Here is a 19,705-nt window from a genome sequence, read left to right on the forward strand (position 1 = left end):
AGAAAAGCTTCTTATTTGTACTGGCTCGTAGAAGCTTTTGCAATGCAACAGCCAGTGCCAGCGTGCTTAAGAACTATTGTTTTTCTTCTAAAAAGGTTCCAAATGCCCTTCTCTCCATGAATAAACCTGTGCATGGGAAGCTGACACAGAGATACACGCCTAAGCAGAACTCTACAGGATACTCTGCTCTGATCTTGCTAAAACTGCTGTGAGGTCACTGTAATATTATTCCAGATTGATTGCAGAGTAAATGAAAGGCAGAAGGTCCTAATATTGAGACAAATTTCTGTTCAGGATTGCAAAGGGAGGTCAGGCATTCACACTCACTTTGACAGTGGCTGTTGTTTGGGAGATCTAGGACCACATAATCTAGAGGTAGAAAGACTTTTGGTTCATAGCATGCCTCTTCATCAAGGCAGAGAAATTTAAGGACTGTCACGTAACATGAGGAATACCTCTTGTCCTCTTAACTGAGCAGTGCCTGCAAATAGTCTGTGTGCTCTTTTATGTAGCTAATCTATATGTTCCTGCAACTTTGTCTATAGCAAGGGCAAAGGGGAACACAAACAGTTGTGCTGCTTCCTGTCCAGATCTGCAGTGTTTGGTTAGCAAACAATGGATTGGGGTGGGCCTGGAGATGTAGCTCCTTTACACTAAAATCTCATCAGTCTTTCTATGGCTGCCACCCATTTCTCTGGTGTTTCCCCATAGCTCCATGACTGGTTTTGTTCCAATGCTTCAACGTTCTGCATAATTCTTGCTCAGAGAAGTTCTCCCAGTCATGCCAGTGACACTACTCAGATGAGTAAGAACTATTCAAGAAGGTTTGCATGCCTGCTCCTTAATGATTTATCTTTGTCTTCCTTTTCTTCCCAGATCTACTGCAAGGTTACACCAAGGCTTCTGGTTTCTGATGTCCCAGAGCTGAGACAAAGTCACAGATATCTGAAACTAAGCGGACTAGTACATGAACGCAGTAAGTTACTTGCTTTCCCAGTTCTTCCAGGAAGAATTAAATGAGAAATTTCACAGTAACTGTAGTTGGGAAGAGCTGTCTGATTTCCCCATCTATCCTGATCAGCACTCACCTCAGATTAGTTTTCCTTCTCATAGTCTGTCAGCAGCCCTGAGATCAAGGAGATTAAAACACCCTGGTAACTCATTAATGAGCCAGGACTCTCTGCAACAGCTGGACTAAAAATGGCCCATGTTTGTCTGCATCTTAATTCTTTGCCATCTCCCCTCTGCTCATCAACACCTGCACACATTTGGGACCCACTATAAGACGACCCTTGAATTCAACTCTAAGCAACCAGTCTGCAATGCACATGTCTAATGCTCTGCTGGTGTGGAACCAGTATGCTGGTAATCCTGTTAGTAATGACAGAAGCTCCCTCTAGGAAATTATAACAAATAGTCTTAAACAATTCCTTTTGTTGACAACTTTATCCAAGAAACCATCTTCCCTGGAGACTTCACTCAACTTTTGACTAATCCCCTCCTTCCCTCAGGAGCTCCTTTGTTGAAGGAGATTGTAGGCAAACCCCAGGAATGACAGGTCTCTGTAAGCCTTGGATCAGCCTCTACATTCTTTCAATTGTCATTCCCCATCTGTCCTGTTTGTACATCGATCTTCTGGTCCAGGGATCTCTCTATTAAGTGACACATGGTTGAGTTTATTCTGCAAGTCCAGTGTCCAGACTGTGCTGTTACATCTTCGTTGCCAAGTCAATCTTTCTGACATTGCTTTCTGAAAAACAAAAGGCAGGATATCTGCACAATTTCATTCTCTTCTACTGAAAGGTGATTTTTAAAAATACCACCACCACCACCCCCCCCCCAAAAAAATAAAATTCTGTCCTTGTTTTACACCCCCAAAGATTTTACTTCATTTTTGTCAATATCAAGAGTTATTTCAAAGGTCCTTGGTGTAATGGCGGGTAGAATCTACCCCTGTTGCAAAGGAATTCTGTTAGGATAAAAATCCATGGCCTCAATCCTGAATCAAAAGGAAAAATAAATCCTAATTCCAAATATTCTGCAGGGCTAGTAACTTCAGTTACTTCGCTTGTTAACAGTTGGTTTAAAATAAGCTCTAATTTTCCTGTAGATTCAACTACACTTCTCTAGTACAGCAGCACATACATATAAGAGGCACTGTATTTAATTTATCTGCATTTTCAGAGGCAGCATGAGAACAGAAGCAGATTCCAATGACCCATACGTTCCTCCTCAGCAGGTAGAGGGAAAGAGGTGAAGTAGGGTAGAAAATGGATGGAGTGTTGGCACGGGTGCCTGGCACTGTCTCTTCCCTTCCTGAAACCAGAAGGAGAACAAGGAGGAGACTGTGATGATGTTTTCCCCCTTGCTGTGTTACTCAGGGCCCACGGATTCATGATTGAGCCTGGTATGTTTAGTTTTTTGGTTTTGTCTATTTTTGTAATTTAACTCAGGTTGGCCAATGAAGGAAGGCTGCCCAGTTTCATTATGTTCCCAGGAAATTCCATTCTCTCATGTGCCAGCATGAGGCTGTTGTGCTTTAGATGCCTATCTACCTCTGATTGGATTTGAAAAAGCATAAAGAGCCCCCTGCTTTCCATTGGTAGCCTATTAAAATGACAAAAAAAACCCTGTTTCATTTATAACCTTGCTTGCATGTCTGAATCCAGATGCCGTTTTTAAAAAGAGAATTAATAATAAGAACACCATCACTTATAGAATGTTTTCCTGTAATTAAGTGCAGAAGAAGAGTTGACATTTAAGCTTGGTTAGTATGTTTTGTAAGCAGTTTAAACAAAGGGACACAATCACTTTGAGGCCAGGTTAATATTAAAAAGAAAATGTTTAAGAGTATCTCCTGCTATTTCCATGGTTTCACTATTTTAGATGATGTAGTTGTGAAATACTCTCAAAATCAGTTAAAACTGGCCAAATCAAAGTTCATTGAACACTGAAGCATGAGTGCCCTCCTCAACTGAGTTGTCCCAGAAGCCTTAGTGGAACTGACAACCAGCTTTTTTGGCAGGATTAGTTCCCCTCTGATCACAGAGAGGGAACAGCCACCCTGTCTGCGCTTAGCTGGGCAGGTGAGCAGGGAATTTATTCAGGCTGCCTCCAAAACCCAATCTGGCCACAGGGCTGGCAACGTCAGGTCCTTCTCAAAAGGACTCCAGGCTGTCCTGTCTGCCTGCTGTTGTCTACATGATGAAGACAGAAGGGGTAGGAAGAGGCTGTGAGACCAGGCACTGAGTGTTGGGTCCTGATCCTATAGCAGGTACATGCCATCTACCTGCATTTGAAAGTACAGATGGGGAGCTGAGGTTTGCTCTGCTCTCACAGCTAGGTTGCCTCTTAGCTTGGCAGACAATAAGACAGTCAAACTAATTTGGCCCCAAGATCAGTTACCAGGTCTGCCCTGCAAGCACAGACCCAGCTGGTGACACTGACTGGACACATGCTGTTAACAAATGCGCAAAGTAAACAAAGAGACAGGATATAATAAAAGGGTATTTTCTGGTAATTTCTTTCAATAACAGTGATTTTAAGTGATCTTTTGGTCTTCTGTAACAAAAAGGACATGGAAAATGTTCATGCTGAAGCATAATTTTGATGTGTGTCGTATTAAAATACTGATTAATTAAAACCAAGGATGTTAAGAGCTAAGAAGATTTTGCCTAGCTCCAGTTAGGTTCCATTGCATGTGAAACCGAAACAAGCAAGCTATAAAATGTGAACTCAATAGACAAGGACAAAGGCAAACAAAGCAATTTGGTCAGTTTAAGCAATGGGGAAATGAAGCAATATTTTGACTGGGGAGGCATCAGAGGAAAGGGCACTGGTCTGAGGCTTGGGAATATGATGAAACAAACCCAAACCTCCCATGATACCACTAAGCATTGTGCATTGAGGGCCATTGGCTTGCTGATCTCTTCACTCTGAATGTGAGATTTCCCACTCTGTCCTCAGCCTGGGATGTGGTCATCCAGCCCTGGGTATCAGTTCTGTTTTCCCACCTTCAATACAAAAAGGAATTAAAGTGCTAAGGATGACAGCAGCAGCTTTGACAGTGGCAACTACATGCTTACCCAAGAATTAGTCAATCATCCCTGCTTTCTACCAAAACTTGCTCCAACCTCCTGAGAGACGGCCTTTTCGGTAAGAAGCAAACAGGTCACAGATTTCAGGTTGCAGTCTCACTCCTGGAACTGTGAGCACTGATTGTCCTGTGGAAAAATCAGGTTAAAGAGAAAGCTGCAAAATGGTCCTTTCCTTCACTGTGCTACTTTCCTAATGCTCTCCTGTGACATTAGCCACAATATAAACTAATACAGGATCCTATTACTCACCGCTCTGTTCCTTCTGATTTTTATTGGAAAATGATTTCTTTAATCTAGGCACCCTTCTCTAGAAATCTCATCTACAGTTTCTTTTCCTTTTTATTTTTCTTTTTCTTGGAGCAACGAGCAAAATATTATTTGGTAGAACAGTGGTGGGAATGCAATCGGCTAATCAAAAGGATTCAAATGGATCTACGCACTGCCAAGCTCTCTCCTTCCCACCCAGCAGAGGGGGAAAAAAGAAAAAGAAAAAAGAGATAGAGCGAAGGCACGGAGCTTCTCTCCTTCAGCAATCTCACAAATGCAAAACCTTCCACTCCAGTGACTCCTCATTAACTTACCAAATCTGACAGTCTAATTATCGGAGCTGCTTCACGCTTAGAATAAATAAATACTAAAGTGGGTGTTTAAAGAAATTGAGCAGTGAAATTCAGTCATCTAGACAGTCAATAGAGAGAGAGTTTATTTTAAATTTTTATATTCTTATGTATTTATATCATTTTAGGAAAGATAATGAGATAGTTGTCTTTCAGGCTAATTGAGTTCCTAGGCTCATGGTTGCTTGCTGTCACAATCTCAAACTTGGCTTTAACTTTTGTGCCTTAGAAATCTGATCACTACATCCCCATTTGCTCTTTTCTGCTGATAACTGGGTGAAGGCAGAAGTGCACCTGAGGATGGCAAACGACTACATGGGAGTTCCAGTCTGGATGTCTTTCACAGCAAATAAGACAACTAAATCCTCTCAGATTTGCATTTAAGAGTGTTAAAGGGAAAGTGGAAGTTAAAGAAACCTCAGATATAACTTGCAATTAGACAAAGTACAGAAAAATGTCTGCTAACCTCTGCTGCAATAACGTCTGCCTCCATGAAGGGTATTAACTGCACTCCCCCCAAGAGTAGTTCATCTCCCTGAACAATAAGACCTTTATAGAGATTCTCTGGCCTGAGATCAATGGGATTCAGAGCATTTGATCCATGTCTGTAGGACTTTGTTTCCACAAGTCATGTGGGCCAAACTTTGCGCCAGTTGTGCCTTTGCAAGAGCGTGAGCTGGGGAGTGAGCAAAGGAAATCTTCCTTCTTTTCCCATCTTCCCCTTCACCCTGTGCTCCTAAACAGGGCCCAACACCTGCCAGCATGATGTCTGCTCCAGGCCAGCGACCAGGGAAGAGCTTTAGCAGGGCAGCATCTCCAGAGGCCTGTGCCCTTGGCACACATCCACAATGATGATGCAATCACTCTTTCCTAGGGTGGTGGCTTAATGACATAATACAAAACCTCAGTGTCCCATCAGTATTTATGCAAGCAGACTTTCCACCACTGTGGAGATCGGGCCAGCTGAAGTGAGGGGTGTTTTTGCTGAGTTACGTGAAGATGTGCTTTATTACCTCACAGAAAAGACTGTTTGTTTCAGGAGTGATGGCTGATTTGCTGCTCAACACCAACTTTGGTTTATTCCCTTATTAAGACACATTATAAACCAGATTCATATACATGGTGGGAACTTTGCTTTCTAGGTGTCTGTATCTGATTTGTAGTGAAGGAAATCCATTTGCTCTATACAGACATGGCAAAGCACAGAGGTAAAAAAATGTGACTATATAGACCTTTTAGTTATGTAGGAGAAGCTAGGGAAAGCAGCCAACCCAAACAAGATGTCCATGAAAGCCAGGTTTTCTTTGTATGTGCCCTGTGATAACATCTACCAGCACTGGCTAATCCTAACAGTTACGGGATTTTTGGTAGGCAATGGCTTGCAGCCTTAGCCTCCTCATTTCCTACACTTGCTTTGCATTAGTTTAGATGCAACAGGGCATTAAAACGACAGTGCTCTGTCAACACCAAGCCTCCCTCCTCCTCCTTGTCTCTGAAAAGCTGAATAGTGGGCTGTTTTAGGAGAAATGGTACAGTGTCATCACTACCTGGCACACTGGTTTTGAATTGCTGGGGGGAGGCAGGAACCAGAGACGAACCATACCCAAAAAGAGCAAGTCCCTCCTAGTCAAAACCAGGATCATATCCACTCAACATGCAGTCCTCCTCACGGAGCACAAATTGGACTTGATGACTAACTGCTGTGCCGACGGTATGCCCAGGGTTGAATATCTCCTAACTGTGAGAAAGGTCTATACTGAGCTTGGACATCGGTCTGGTGAGGACAGGATCTGAGGGGCCGGCTCAGGCCTCCCTGGCCCATGCGCCTGGGTTGTTTGGCCAGAGCTTTTCTTGCAACATACTTTCTTGGGAGCACACTGGTACTAATCCCAAATCCCACTGCTCACCCTCCCTGCTTGCAAGCCTGCTCTAAAGCATTCGAGGGCAAAAGAGAGGGAAAATAAACCCAATCTATAACTAAGAATAATAAGCTGCAATTGTTACTGTGTCTGACCTGTCTGACAGCAGAGTGAGATACCTCCTCAGAAGGCCCTTTGCACTTCAGGACTGACACTAAGTTGAGAGCACAGCTCATGCTTTCTTGATTCAAGGATCTCATCTTTCTTCCAGGAGTGATTAATTGGACAGAAAACATTCTGCTCTAGCAGGTGGCAAAGGGTTAGACTGAAGTTTTATCAGAGCTGCTGTAGTACAGGGCTGCACTGCACAAAGATAATTGTCTCAGGATTGGCTTAGGCCAGAAAAAGGACAGCAAATGCCTCAGTTTTACAAAAGGTCATCACTGCTACCCCTTAGGCTACTAGCCACAGTGGAAGGAAACTGGAGAATCCCATGCTCCTCTCCTTCATTGCCATATCCAGAGGTGCTGGTGGCATGTACAGAATTAGGCCATCAAGACGATGAGTGAGGTTTGAACCTGGTCCTTAGCAGTCCCTTCTGGCACTCGAGGCACAGGAGCAAGCAGCTGTAGGAGAGGCCTATCTGTGGACTGGCCGCACTTGGGGACAGGGAGTCTTCCTCTCTTACAGCATGGGCTACTCTTTTACTCTAGCACTTTGCATCCAGATGGGCATAAGCAACAGCAACCTGTTCTCTTCTGCAGGAGCTGACCACCAGGAAGCAAAGAGCCCCTTGTTCCCTCTCCCCCTTACCAGGGGCAGCAGCCAGCCTCTGGTCATCAGCGTTCCCCTTAGTAATCAGAAACATGCCATTATTTTTGAAACATTGATCTCTCCAATTATTTTTTCCTGGGAATCGACCTTTGAAAAACATCCTTTGGCTTCCAGCTTGTCATAGCAACTTATAAAAAGGACAGTTATGTCTATAATTATTTCATAAAAATAGAAAATAATTTCTTACAAGAACCTTTTATTTTTTCAAATGCTGTTTCCCACTTACTCTCTCACATAACTTGGGATCAACCCCCTCCTCCTTTCACCTTTCATCTCCAGCTCATTCTTTGCCCTTCTCCTTTAACTTTCTCCTTCAGAGGATGAGGACTAACAGCCAGCATCCTCCAGAACAAAGTGGGAACAGAATATATTTAAAATCTGCACCATGTTATCATAGCAACCAGAATTTTTAAATTATACAGTTAAATTCCAAAATAGTGTGATGCCAAAATCACATAAGAGAACAAATGTCTTATACAATTATGGCAACAGGGATGGCTACATGGGAAATTATTCAGAATTGCCTAATTTTTACAGGCTTAATGAGTCACTCATGAATATGGTCTTGCATGATCATACTGTACTTGTTTTAGCCCTGTGCACTTTGATTCCCTTCCCAACACATCGGTTGCTATGATAACGCCATACAGTTTCCTGTCCACAAGGTACTTCTCGCCACAATATGGGGGATAATAAATATGGGATGGTACATAAACCCAGGTGAAACGAATCTGTCCCCTCTCTGGCAGCGTGCTGGAGAGATTGACACATTATGCCAATCTGTTTTCTCATTCCTTCTGTTTCTCCTCACTCTCTCCCTTTCTCTCACATTGTCTGTCTCTGTACCTGTTTTTTTCCACACTCTCTCTCTCTCTCGGCACTGACACTTTCATCTTCTCCCTTGGGGATTGGAGATGTCACTGCGGGAAGTGCTTGTCCGCCTCTCCGGCAGCAGCAGAGCCCTGTGGCTTTGACAAACCTCATTTAATTGGGAGGAAGCCAGGAGGGTTTGAAAGAACTGAAACATCCACGAAACTCCTTTTATCAGGCATAATTTAAACTCTGCATGGAAAAAACCCTATATGTATAAAGAAAAGTCAACTTCCCTCCTGCTGTGCGTGCTCCCCTCCTCCCCCCCCGGCACAGGCAGGCTCCTGCGAGATTCCATCTTTTCATTTTTCTAAAAGTGTCAAAGTAGATTTGTGCTCTGTGGCTGGGTGAACAGAAAAGGAATGCAGATGTCTCTCACTCATGCACGTACACACAGAGAGCACCTTCTAAAGGGCGGCGGATTGGGAGAGACGCGAGCTGGCTGCTCTTTCACTTGGGATGTGTCGCAGGAGCCAGAAATTAAGTTTTCAAATAGCTTGACAACACAGTCCAAGAAGGCTGCTTCTTAATTGCTCCTGTCTTAAAAAAACCCACCAAACTAACTAGTGTAGTGGGTGCCCAAGAGGAAGCGGGGAATGTGAGGGCTCTCTGGCCTGTTGCCCGATAGGAGGGAGTTTTTCCTAGTAAGGAACAGAACCTGTAGCTTGAGAGACCCTGTATTTATTGTCAGCTCAGGGCGGGAGAGGCAGATCGGTGAGTGTGCAGCTGTGTGCTTAAGAGAATGGAGCAAGGGAAGAAGAAAATAGAGCAGGTAAAACTGAGGGAGAACTGGTGTGACAGGGTACGAGGAACAGCTGTTGTCTCTGAACATCAAAAGGGAGCAAGAAGAGTGGTACAAGGGAATTGGGGCTAGCACATCATGCTGAGCAGCTGGGAATTCAGGACATCAGGAGGGATTCGTGTGTGTGAGTTACACTGAATATATGGTGTGAGCCAGCCCGAGGGAAAGCTCTGGGCCCCTGGGGTTACAGAATAGGGGAGAAACGACCTGCCAAAGCATATACACCTCCGCTTTGTAAATGTACCATGGCAGCAGCCCATCCAGGTCCCCTTCTAGTATTAACACTGTGGTCGAGTGGAAGAAAACAGAAAAACAAGCTGTTAGATTTGCAGTGGGATGTAAGCTTTGCAGCATAAGGGAGTGAGGAGGGCAGGCAGGAAGAAAAGAGAGAGATGTCTGGGTGAATGGCAGGGACTTTCAAAGTACAGAAGAAACTCATAATAAATGGAATGTGAAGTAGCTCTTTCTTGGTGAGCTGAAATCGAGTTAACTTACCAGCAGAAACCTGATAGAGCTGAGGAGGCAGAGGGCTGAAGAAGCAATGAAGCAGCGCATCTTGCGCAGAGATCCGGCCTCGAGGGAAGGCTGTAAGCATCCTGGAGGCCAAATCCTCCGCTGCTGGCACCCTGCTCAGCCTAGGAAAACAGGAGAAAAAATAGCACATGAGATAAGCACAAGCCAGAAAGCTGGAACCAGAACTTGACCCAACCCTTCTTGGGGCTTGAGGCAGAGAAAGTGGTGGGACATGGGGAGCTGGATAAACCCACCCCACCTGTATAGCTTTCCAGGACGTTTCCTTTTCCGTGTGAGTTTGATTATGTAGCAGTATATACATCCAGGATTTCAGCTCAAACTCATGTATTCAGAGGAATTTCAAAAATAAATTGTTGTTTTGTAAAAAGAAGGTTGTAAGTAAGAGGGAAAATGCTGCTGGGGAGGCTGTATTTTACGTGGCATAACTGGAACATCAGAGGTTGGTGTTACCAATTTACAGTGACAATGCAAGTGCACAAAATAATCTGACTGTCCCACTGAGCAGACCAGAGATCAAAACTAAAAAAATACAGAAAATACCATTTCCCTTTTTCCTACCCTAGTACCAGTAGTGCAGCTGGTTGTAAAATGTGTAGGGGATTCACAGAGATGAATCTATTTCTCAGGATGAGTGCTTAAAATAGATGTAATACACACATGCTCCATGCACAGCAAATACCAATGCCAAGTGGCTGCTTTCTAGAGGAGCACACAGCTGGGAACAAGGAAGTGGAAGAGAGAAAACAAACCAACACGGAAACAAATAAAAATAGTCATTTAGTTTTACAGCTTTTAGTTTGTTTGTTTGTTCTAATCATGTTTCAGCATCAGGAGGCCCATCAGAGCATGGCCTGTTGTGCTTCCCCGCCTCAGCCCCCACCGGTGCTTCCCCTCCAAGTGACATCAGGCACCGGGATCCCCCTGCCCCTGCACTTCCCCTCCCTACACAGAACATTTGACATGCTGAGATTTTTGCTTTGAGGAGATAAAATGTAAAAAGAAAAAAAAAGAAGGGGAAAAAAAACAGGGAGAGAGATCCTGAGAAACAGATTTATAAAAGGTATCTGGTCTCACTGCGGTAGGTAACTGCTGAATTCTCACCTCCAGCAAAACAGTTCAAGCCCCTGCTGCCTTGGGGAGCAGGGACAGGAGAGGGAGCCAAAGCATCCAGCCTGAAGCTGCTTGCTAGAACTGCACCACAGGCTGCCCCTGCCATGGCAGGGTCTTACTAGAGACCCTCTGCCCCCTCAGTCCCTGCTGCTGCAGGCTCCCACACTGGGCAGCAACATGGTTCAGTGCTTCCCGCCATGGCTCAGGCTTCCTGGTGGTGGCTGAGCTCTGCACAGAGCTCCCCTTTGATTTCTTAATTGGCCATGGAGAGTCATGGCTGAGCGGTCTGTATGAAGCAGCTCTTTCCTTCTTAAGAGCTGTGCGTGCCAAGGCGCCCGTTCGGCCATGCTGGCATAAGGACTCTGTAACACAGAGTTGGAGCTGGCCCACACGCAGCCCAGAGCTCTGCCACAGGGGTGCTGGACCAGCCCGTCCGTATGGGGCTGTAATGAGGCCTGTCAAGAGATTATAGCCACAAAGCAGAAGTGCAATACAGCAGAGTTGCAAGGAATATAGTTATTTCTTTGTTCAGGCTGAGAGAGGATTTGTTCTCTTCCAGGATCTGTGTTATCAGGGTTTGGGACATGCTGAGCTCTGTGTGTTTCTGAGGATGTGCGTGACAACGGCTGGCATTTCAGCAACCTGTGCTTTGCTGAAAACTTCAGCATGTTTGTTCAGCCATTCAGAACAGCGTCTGGGAAACCCAGCTCTGAAGGGCAGCACACTTCCCTCTGAGCAGCGCTGGATCCCAAGCAATGAGCTGAAGAGATAATAAACAGCAGCAATGAAAAATGTGGTTACATTCTCAAAAGAATATTTGATTCTTGACCTGTGCATGAATACAATCCTGAGAACAAATTCTGTCTAGTCTTTTCCTACATAACTATAAAGCCTGTTGTGTGCCTCAAAATCAGCATTGGGGGGCAATTAAATTTCAATGACTCTCTGAGCTAGGTTAGGGCACTTTACCTGATTACAAATTTCTTTCACTGACACATACATACGTTATGTGTGTGTGTACATATATATGCTTGAAAAATACTCCCTTCTCTTAGCACACGAGGGAGTGATTGGGTGGTGGTGGTGTGCCTGGTCAAGCTGAGGTATGTAACCATGGCCCTAGTCTCATAGCTTTTGGCCACTAAAGAATGTGAATTTTCCCCTCCGAACTAATCACAAGATTATTTCATTGTCTTCTAAAATGCTGTCCTAGCACGTCTTCTTTACCACTGTTGAGCAACATTCCTACAGTCTGTTTCTAGAAATGAAAATTGGGACAGTGCGAAGTCTGTCTTCAGTCTGGGCAAGAGGGCCTGGGAAAGTACGACCTTCTGAATCGAACTCTGCCCTGCAAAAAGCTGTTCATAATGTCACTGAATCACTGCTTATCTGAGAATAATCACTACTCCTCTGAGAATAATAAACCCACTATGTGCCTACCTCTGCTGCGATCTCTCGAAATCAGTTGCTTAACTGATGTTAAATCTGCTTGTTACTACAGAGCCACCCGGCTCTTCCTGAGCTTGCCAAAAGAGCTCATTTCAAGTTAAATGATTGCATAAAGAAACAAATAAACCCAGAGGCAATTTTGACGTTGCCATTATAGGTAGCTTACCTGTCACAGATGACTCGGAGTCTCTGAGGTCTCCTGGAAGCAACCAGTCCTAGAAAGTGTAATATGCAATCACAGGATTAAATGAAAATCAAGCCAAAACCCATTCTTTGAGCCCTTACAAAAAAGCCATGCTCAGAATTTCAAAGGGCCCTATAGAATCTGTCATCTTAGTATTTATAAATATACATTATTCCTATAGGACTTGAGTACCAGCATTGATGTTAATAAGGCTGTTCCAGTTCTGTAACCCTTTCCTTTCATGCATCTGTGAATATAGGCCTTGGGCCTCCTTCTGTTACAGTACGAGTCTTCTCTTTGACTTCAATAAAAACAGCATCAGTCCCTAAAGCCTTCACATGAAGGAAGCAGAAAGAGGTTTGCAGGCCTGAATCCCCAGCAATTGTCTTGGCTTGCTAAGGGGCTGCTGAGCCTCATGTATTGCCCTGTGGGCACATGTGGCTTTTCTGCATGGATCTGGCAGAAAGACTGGGGATGGAGCAAAGGCACTTGGGTCCTGTTCTCTTCTTGCCCACTGCTCTTGGTGTCAATCCCTCACTAAGTTTGTCGTTTATCAAGTTAACCATTTTCATGCACCTTTTGTACTTACTGATTCAAATATCTCTACCAGACTGGAACTTTGCAGAGTTTGCAGTTTTGAGAAGACTGTGTTGTTGCTGCCATTTGTCAAGCACACATTTCTAAACATTGTGGAAAATGTAGAGGAATACATTCCTTACATGTTTTCTTAGGAAGCATGAATTTTCTCAGGCTTAGATATGAATGAATGGCTTAAGCATAGAAGATTTCCTGTTAGAGCTGATCAACAGAGACATTTTCTTGCATCAGAAAGGTTGTAATTTCTATCCAGCTACATTTTTCTGAGCACCATTTCTGACAGCAGAGAGGAACGGCGTTCTCGCCATGGAAAGGAGAGCGGGAAAGGTGGTGTAGACCTCTCTTCCGGCCCAGCCCAGACAAGCATTCCCCACAGCAGCGAGACCACCAGGAGGCAAGTGCCACTGGTCTGTTGCCGGTAGTCTCAGAACTCAGCTGGGGCTTATGTTGCACCATCTGAGAGCATCTGCCATCCCTTTCTGTCCAGGAGCACCAGCCACATCATTCAGGGACAGCAGCTGCGGCTGCGGGCAAAGCAGGAGTCCCCTCTGTCTTTCCAGAGTGCCAGGCCCAGGGACTCAGTAACTCAGCGTCTGACTTGATGCACAGACAATTTGAAAAAGTGTAAATGACTGGACTTTCAGCACTTAACCTTTCCAACGGCAATCTTTCGCCATTAAGCCAGGCAAGCAGGTTGTTAAACCTGTCTATCACAGGGTAAGTAACAGTTCACTGTTGAAGTGTTGCCCTACACTCAAATACTAAGGTAATTGCTAAAGCAGTAAATGGCAATATAATCTGGGATGGGATTCATGAATGTTTAGGTGCCAGAGCACTTGAATTATCGCTAATATATAGAGGTTATGTATTAGTATCTTGAATAACCTCTTTCCAAATCAGTCACTGAGATTAACTCTGGCAGAACATTCCTCTTGGATCACTAATAACATTCTCTATGGATCCTCTTTCCTTCATTTGCCCCCTTGTCTGTAATAAAAGTGTAGAAATAAATTGTCCTTATTGAGTAGAGATGTAAACTTTCCAGGCAGAATAGAAGAAAAACAATTTAGAAAAATGGTTTGGAAAGGCATAAGATTTTTTTTGTATGAGGTAGCAATTTTTACCTCTTAACAGAGCTGGCCAAAAACTTTCAGATATTGTAACTTTCTGCCAGAAAATTTTGATTTGTGAGATGGAAACATTCCATTCAATTTCCTTTAATATTTAATAAAAATGTCAAGATGACTTAAATATTGTACTTAAACTCTACTGAAATCTTTTAACATTAATATTCTTTAATGAGTTTAACATAAAAGTTAAAAATGCACGTTCAGTTGATAACACCAGGACAAAATGTTTCAATGATATCTGACTGAAACGTCACTTTGTTTTTGTGGAGTGCATTTTCAGGATTAACATTCCAAAGAGGAAATAGGATTTTCTTTATATTACAGATAGAAATACCAGCTTGCTTATGGGGAACTGGGAGGAATACTTGAATTATGGTCTTCGCTGTCTCAAGCAAGCCTCTTGACTTAAATTTATCATTTATGTAACATGGAGATTAATAATTATCTACAAGAGGTAGTGCAAGAGCCAGTGAGCCAATTACTGCTGTCCCTGTCCAAACACATCTCTCAGTGGAGAATTCTGCTTGAGTGAGGACTGCCAAACTTGCCACTTTGAGTATACAAAGCTTTGATTATAAATGGAAGATATGGGTAAGAAAACAGTGTGTCTCTGCTCAAGGATTTAATGCAGTTAACTAATCCACTTTAAATCAGTTCAGATTAATCTCCTGACTGACCCCGTATAGACAAACCCTTAGAGAATGCTGAGGCCCCATTGTGTTGAGCAGGGTAAGAACAGAGCAGTAAATATTTTCCCTACTGTAAAAATTAAGACCTATCTAAAATTGTAAAACAATGTGAACAGCTACTCTTTAAAGGTAAGAGATAAAGAATATTTGGATGTCATTCCAAAAAGTGGATGAACTACTGATTTAGTCATCTTATAATGATGATATAGACATAAAATGATGGGATTGTGTAGGGCTGATTGGCTTTTTTTAACAATACGAGTAGATCTGAAAGGTAGCACTGGGGTTTGTTATTTTCTGTCGGTATGCAAGGCAGTGTGTGCTAATGAGGAAATACCTTCCTATATGAAAACCCAGGTGGAAGTGGCTAATGAACTGATAATGAGGCAAGCAAGCCAGAGGACAAAAGTTAAACTTTCCTAATTGATGAAGAGAGAGAAAGAGGATGCCAAGTGCTGCTGGATGAAGGCGCTGGGGTTGCAGGCTCGCAGAGAAAATTTCTCTCATTAGTGAAATCTCTGTGGCTGCAGGACAGAAGCAGAGCTCTGTCTGTGTGGCAGGCTGGAAACTGCAGCCTGTGCCCAGTGCCAGACAGATAGGAAGTTTCCTTGCAGCCTGGCCAGCATATACTGTGCATTAGTTACAGTGCTGCTCTTCCCTTTGGGATCAAAGCCACATGCAGTTTATTATGACAATAAAAATTTCATCGTTTTAGAATTCAGTTTCAAACCATCCCATTTTTTAAATGAAGCATCAGCATAAAAAGTGAGATAAAGAAAAAAAGAAGGCAAAAAAAAAAGGCACTTGGAGCGCAGACTTCATCTGCATTCTCAAAAATGTCATTTGAAGTTTGAGGTTCAGAGCCTGCTGCTTCTTGCCTCCATCTGCTGGTGACATTTTGGAAGCGCAACAGAGACGAAAAACCTGTACTCTGGAACAGAAGTTGACTCTGGAAAGCTTCTAAATCTCATTCAGCGTAGCAAAGCCTGCAGATATGTGAAAAACTGGGCTTAATTTAAAAGTCACTGCTGCATCTGAAGAAGCCCAGTGTAAAACCTGTGTCTGCTCAGTGAGATACTACCTGCCATAGGAAAACTCATTACTCAGCCTGTGCGATAAACCAAGGAGTAAAGCTTGCTCATAGCGAGTTCATCATGTTATAAACAAACGAGCACTGTTCCCCACCCTTTGGAACCCAAATGTTAGAAAAGGGAAACAAAACCCAATCCGGTGCATTGGGCGCTCCAGTATTCCCAGTTTGGCAAAAGCACTAGCTTAATGTCATGGACTGTGATTCCTAATCCTTTCCTGCCCTTGACCCCTGCTGTCTAGATTCAAACTTGTAACCATTAATGGGGCTGGATCAAAACACTGGCCTTCTGGTGTCACCAATGGTGTTTAGAGGGGATTTAAACTCCCTGCTTTTCAGTGCAGTGAAATGAACACAGCAGTAGATTAATGCAAGGATTTGAGCTCACACAGCATGAGAGCTTTCAAAAATAGTGTTAACAGAGCTACAACTGCCTCTTTCAGGGGAAGCAAAACGAGGGGAACAGAACAAATGAACAAACACAGGGCAAAGCCTTGTCGCTACGGGCAAGGCTCCTAAGCCTGGGGAGCCAGGGAGAGGGCCAGCAAGTGTACTGAGAAGTGGGGCAGGAGCTCTCCCAACCCTTCATGTTCTGCAGGAACCGGTTCTCAAGCCAGGGCTGGGGTAAAACCCTGCTTTCAGGCCCCACAGCTGCATGTAATTCCCTACCCCAACTGTCTCTCCTGCAGGTAGAAGGGGAGATCACCTGCTGCAGGGCTGGCCAGGGAAGAGTTCCTCACCCATCCTTCCTGTTCACCTGGGGTCAGGCACAAGTTGAGATTTTGGCAAACTGTAGGCAATGGGCACGAGGCCTGTTTCTGGACTTCTTTGTGCAAGAAGGCACAGGGACATAGGGTGGACAAATAGTCCTTTGCCCATTTCACCCCTTGCTAAATGTCCATAGAGGGTGCAAGGGAGCTGCTCTTTCCCCAGCTGCCCTGCGTGTGCCTGGCTCAGTCTCTATAGCCCATGCTGTATCTCATCTTCAGACTCTGCAGCAGGATGTGCTCGAGCCCACAGTAATGACAGGAAAACATCTAAAGGTTTCCAGCTTTCATTTCAAAGATTCCTACTAACCCACCTGGCCCAGGAACCCTTCCAGTAACAACTCAGTCTGGGGCTGAGCCTACACTGCCGAATCCAGTGGGAGTTTTGCCATCAACTTCAATGAGAATAGGATCACACCTCGGTGCTTTGTTTTGCCCGTGTTCGTTCCTTGCCTCGGGCAGGAACCTGTTTGTTTGTTTGCTGCCTGTGCTCACTTGGAACATCAATAGGACTAGCTAAAAGCATTCAAGCCATCAGATTTGGGGAAGTGTTCCAAAGTTTGTTTGCTTATCTGAACCATCCCAGGCACTCAGATTCGCACAACCGGGCTGGAAATAACCTCAAGAGAGATGGTTTTCTCAGGCAGACTCCACAGCTTCCACTCGGGCTGAGCGTGTCCTGGGGGGGGAAACAGCACTTGTGCTTCAGGGAAGAGAGGGGAAGTGCACAGGAGCATGTGAATGGCAAATAGCTTTAAACAAAGAGATTAATTTGCCACCTTACCAGCAGCCCCATCAAAAACTGACTTGATTTAGTTCATGACTAGGGCAAATAGTCCACCCTTATAGGACTAACATTCTTCTATCCAGACTGGTTTGTGTAATCCAGGTGTGAGCTAAGTGCTTGGTTCCAGTACGTAGCTGGAGCCGCTCCGAGCCCCTTAGGGAGGCTCTGAGGAGGGGAAAGGGATGCTGCCTCTCCAGCTGGCACAGCTATTGACCCAAACACTGGCTCAGTATCCCTCTCCTATGTGTTTGCTGGCATGGTGGGATGCTCCCACAGGAAGGTGTCCTCTAACTCCTGCATTTCTGTCTGATCCAGCCACAAAAGGCACCAGCATCACAGGATCATAGCACAAGTCAATTCTGCCCCACTGGAGTCCATTCTATCAAGCCTGAAAGCAACTCAGACTTTACAACTGCTTACGATGACTAGACTTGTCTTTACTGGAGCTATTTCCATGCTGCCTAGGTGCCTGTCTTCTCCCTTCCAGCTCTGCCACTAGCACCCTCCACAGCAGCAGAGGACAGCACTGCTACTCAGACAAAACAGAGCTAAACCTGAGTTGCCACTGAGGGTAGTTCTGGGCACTCGCACATTCTCTGTTCTCTGTATTAGTTTCTTTGCTAGCGAGGCCTTAATGCTTGCACTTTTAGATTGTCCCTCTATATAGCATTGGGATACGTAATCATCATCACTGAGAGTTTTTAACCTTGTATGAGCAAATGACTGGCATTAAAAAAATTCTTTGTGATCAGTTTATCCCAAACACGAGCATTTCTTTCCTCCCAGACTACCCTTCTCAACTTGTAGACTACCCAGCCAAGCCTTCAACAACTCAGAGAAGAAAGTGCTTCCTCCAGCTGTCTGCTCTGTGCTTGCTCCCTATCCAAATTAAACTTGCTGTGGACAGCGACACATTCCCATTTCACGCTGTTTTGATTAATGTGTCTCAGCTAATTGTGTAAAGGATTCCAGTCCTTTCGGCTGTGAGACCAGGTTATTGTTCAGCCAATCGTGGCTACCATGTGAAAATGGAGGCTGTTTAGTGTTCATGCACCAGAATCAAAGGAGGGGCATCTTGGACTGGGTCACAGAGCAACACCCACTTCTTTGAAAAGATGTTACTATGCTCTACTAAACCTGTAAACCTCTTGCTTAAAGCACATCTTCTCCCTCCTTCTCTCCCCCCTGCTCTTTTTCCCCCCTTGTGGATAGACAGGCTCCCCCCCCACTCTCTTAGGGTACAAGTGAGAGAGAACGGCTAGACTGTAGATGGATGGATTTCACATTCTAGGGTTTTTAATATTTCACTTTTATATTTCTCTTAGAGAACGATCCTGCTGAGAGGCTGAGAATCGGTGCTCATCATTTCCCCCTCACTGACACTTGAATATATTTTCCCAAGAGAAAACATTAAACAAAAAGAGAGAGAGAGAGAAAGGGAGAGAAAGGGGGGGAGAGGGAGAGTGACTGAGCTAGCTTTTCAAAGCATACTTCTCAACCTGCCCACATCAAAATAAGAGACAACTGGCCCTTTGAAGTCCAGGACACAGACTTCTCTACCAACCCATGTGGAAATAAAAGAAGCCAGCTTTATAAATCACATAGATTTCTCACCTTGCCCACATCAAAATCAGGGACAGTGACCTTTAAAACTGAGGTTTAAAGGCCCCCAAACCAATCTCCATAAAAATAAGGAGAGTTCAGATAAACTGTGTCTCCAGGTATCTGTCAGCTTTTCCAGTCTAAACCAGGAGAGATCAGTCCTTTGCACTGAGGAGTGGAGACTAACTATATTGTCAGCACTTACAGCAATTAAATCTTCCATCAGCCTAACATATACCCAGTGGTCAGTGAGGCAACTTTGCCACGCATGTACCTTTGCTTGTATCTTAGGCCAATCCCAGTGTTGTAGGTCCTACAGCACCACTATTGTTAAGTCGCTTAAGGGATTTAGTAACACTGAAGCACAGGATTTTTCATAATGAGAATTACTGGCCAAAAAATTAAGTGGCTGGTGGCTCAGTGAAAAAAGCTGGCAATCTTCTGAGTTAAATCCTACCTGGGTTATAGTTAGAGAGCTTGGAAAGTCCTGGCCAGGTGTCCTCAGTTGGGACTCCCAATACCTGTGAAAAGAAGAAAGAGAGCGAGAGAGCAATCATCTCTGTCTGGCAATACCCTGCCTTGGTGTGTAGCTGGAGGAATCAGTCTCAATGGAGAGAAACTGTGGCCTTTACTGTAAATCAGTGCAGATTCATACCGCCTTGGCTGGTGCTGGATCTACCACTGTGC

At 44.3% G+C, this 19,705-nt stretch overlaps 1 protein-coding gene across 1 annotated transcript in view; it reads right to left on the minus strand.

The window, feature by feature from the left end:
• Nucleotides 1-4,113: 4,113 nt before the first annotated feature.
• The window catches only part of CDK15 (cyclin dependent kinase 15), a 35,289-nt gene continuing 19,697 nt past the window's right edge, over nucleotides 4,114-19,705 (minus strand). Inside the window, exons 10-13 of the mRNA XM_074145258.1 lie at nucleotides 19,476-19,539; nucleotides 12,339-12,387; nucleotides 9,575-9,714; nucleotides 4,114-4,223 (exon numbers count right to left, since the gene is read on the minus strand). Of these exons, the coding sequence (XP_074001359.1) occupies nucleotides 4,114-4,223; nucleotides 9,575-9,714; nucleotides 12,339-12,387; nucleotides 19,476-19,539 (363 nt within the window). The remainder of the gene's footprint in view (nucleotides 4,224-9,574; nucleotides 9,715-12,338; nucleotides 12,388-19,475; nucleotides 19,540-19,705) is intronic.

Source organism: Numenius arquata, chromosome 3, assembly GCF_964106895.1.
Source record: "Numenius arquata chromosome 3, bNumArq3.hap1.1, whole genome shotgun sequence".
In the NCBI taxonomy this organism is placed as follows: domain Eukaryota; kingdom Metazoa; phylum Chordata; class Aves; order Charadriiformes; family Scolopacidae; genus Numenius; species Numenius arquata.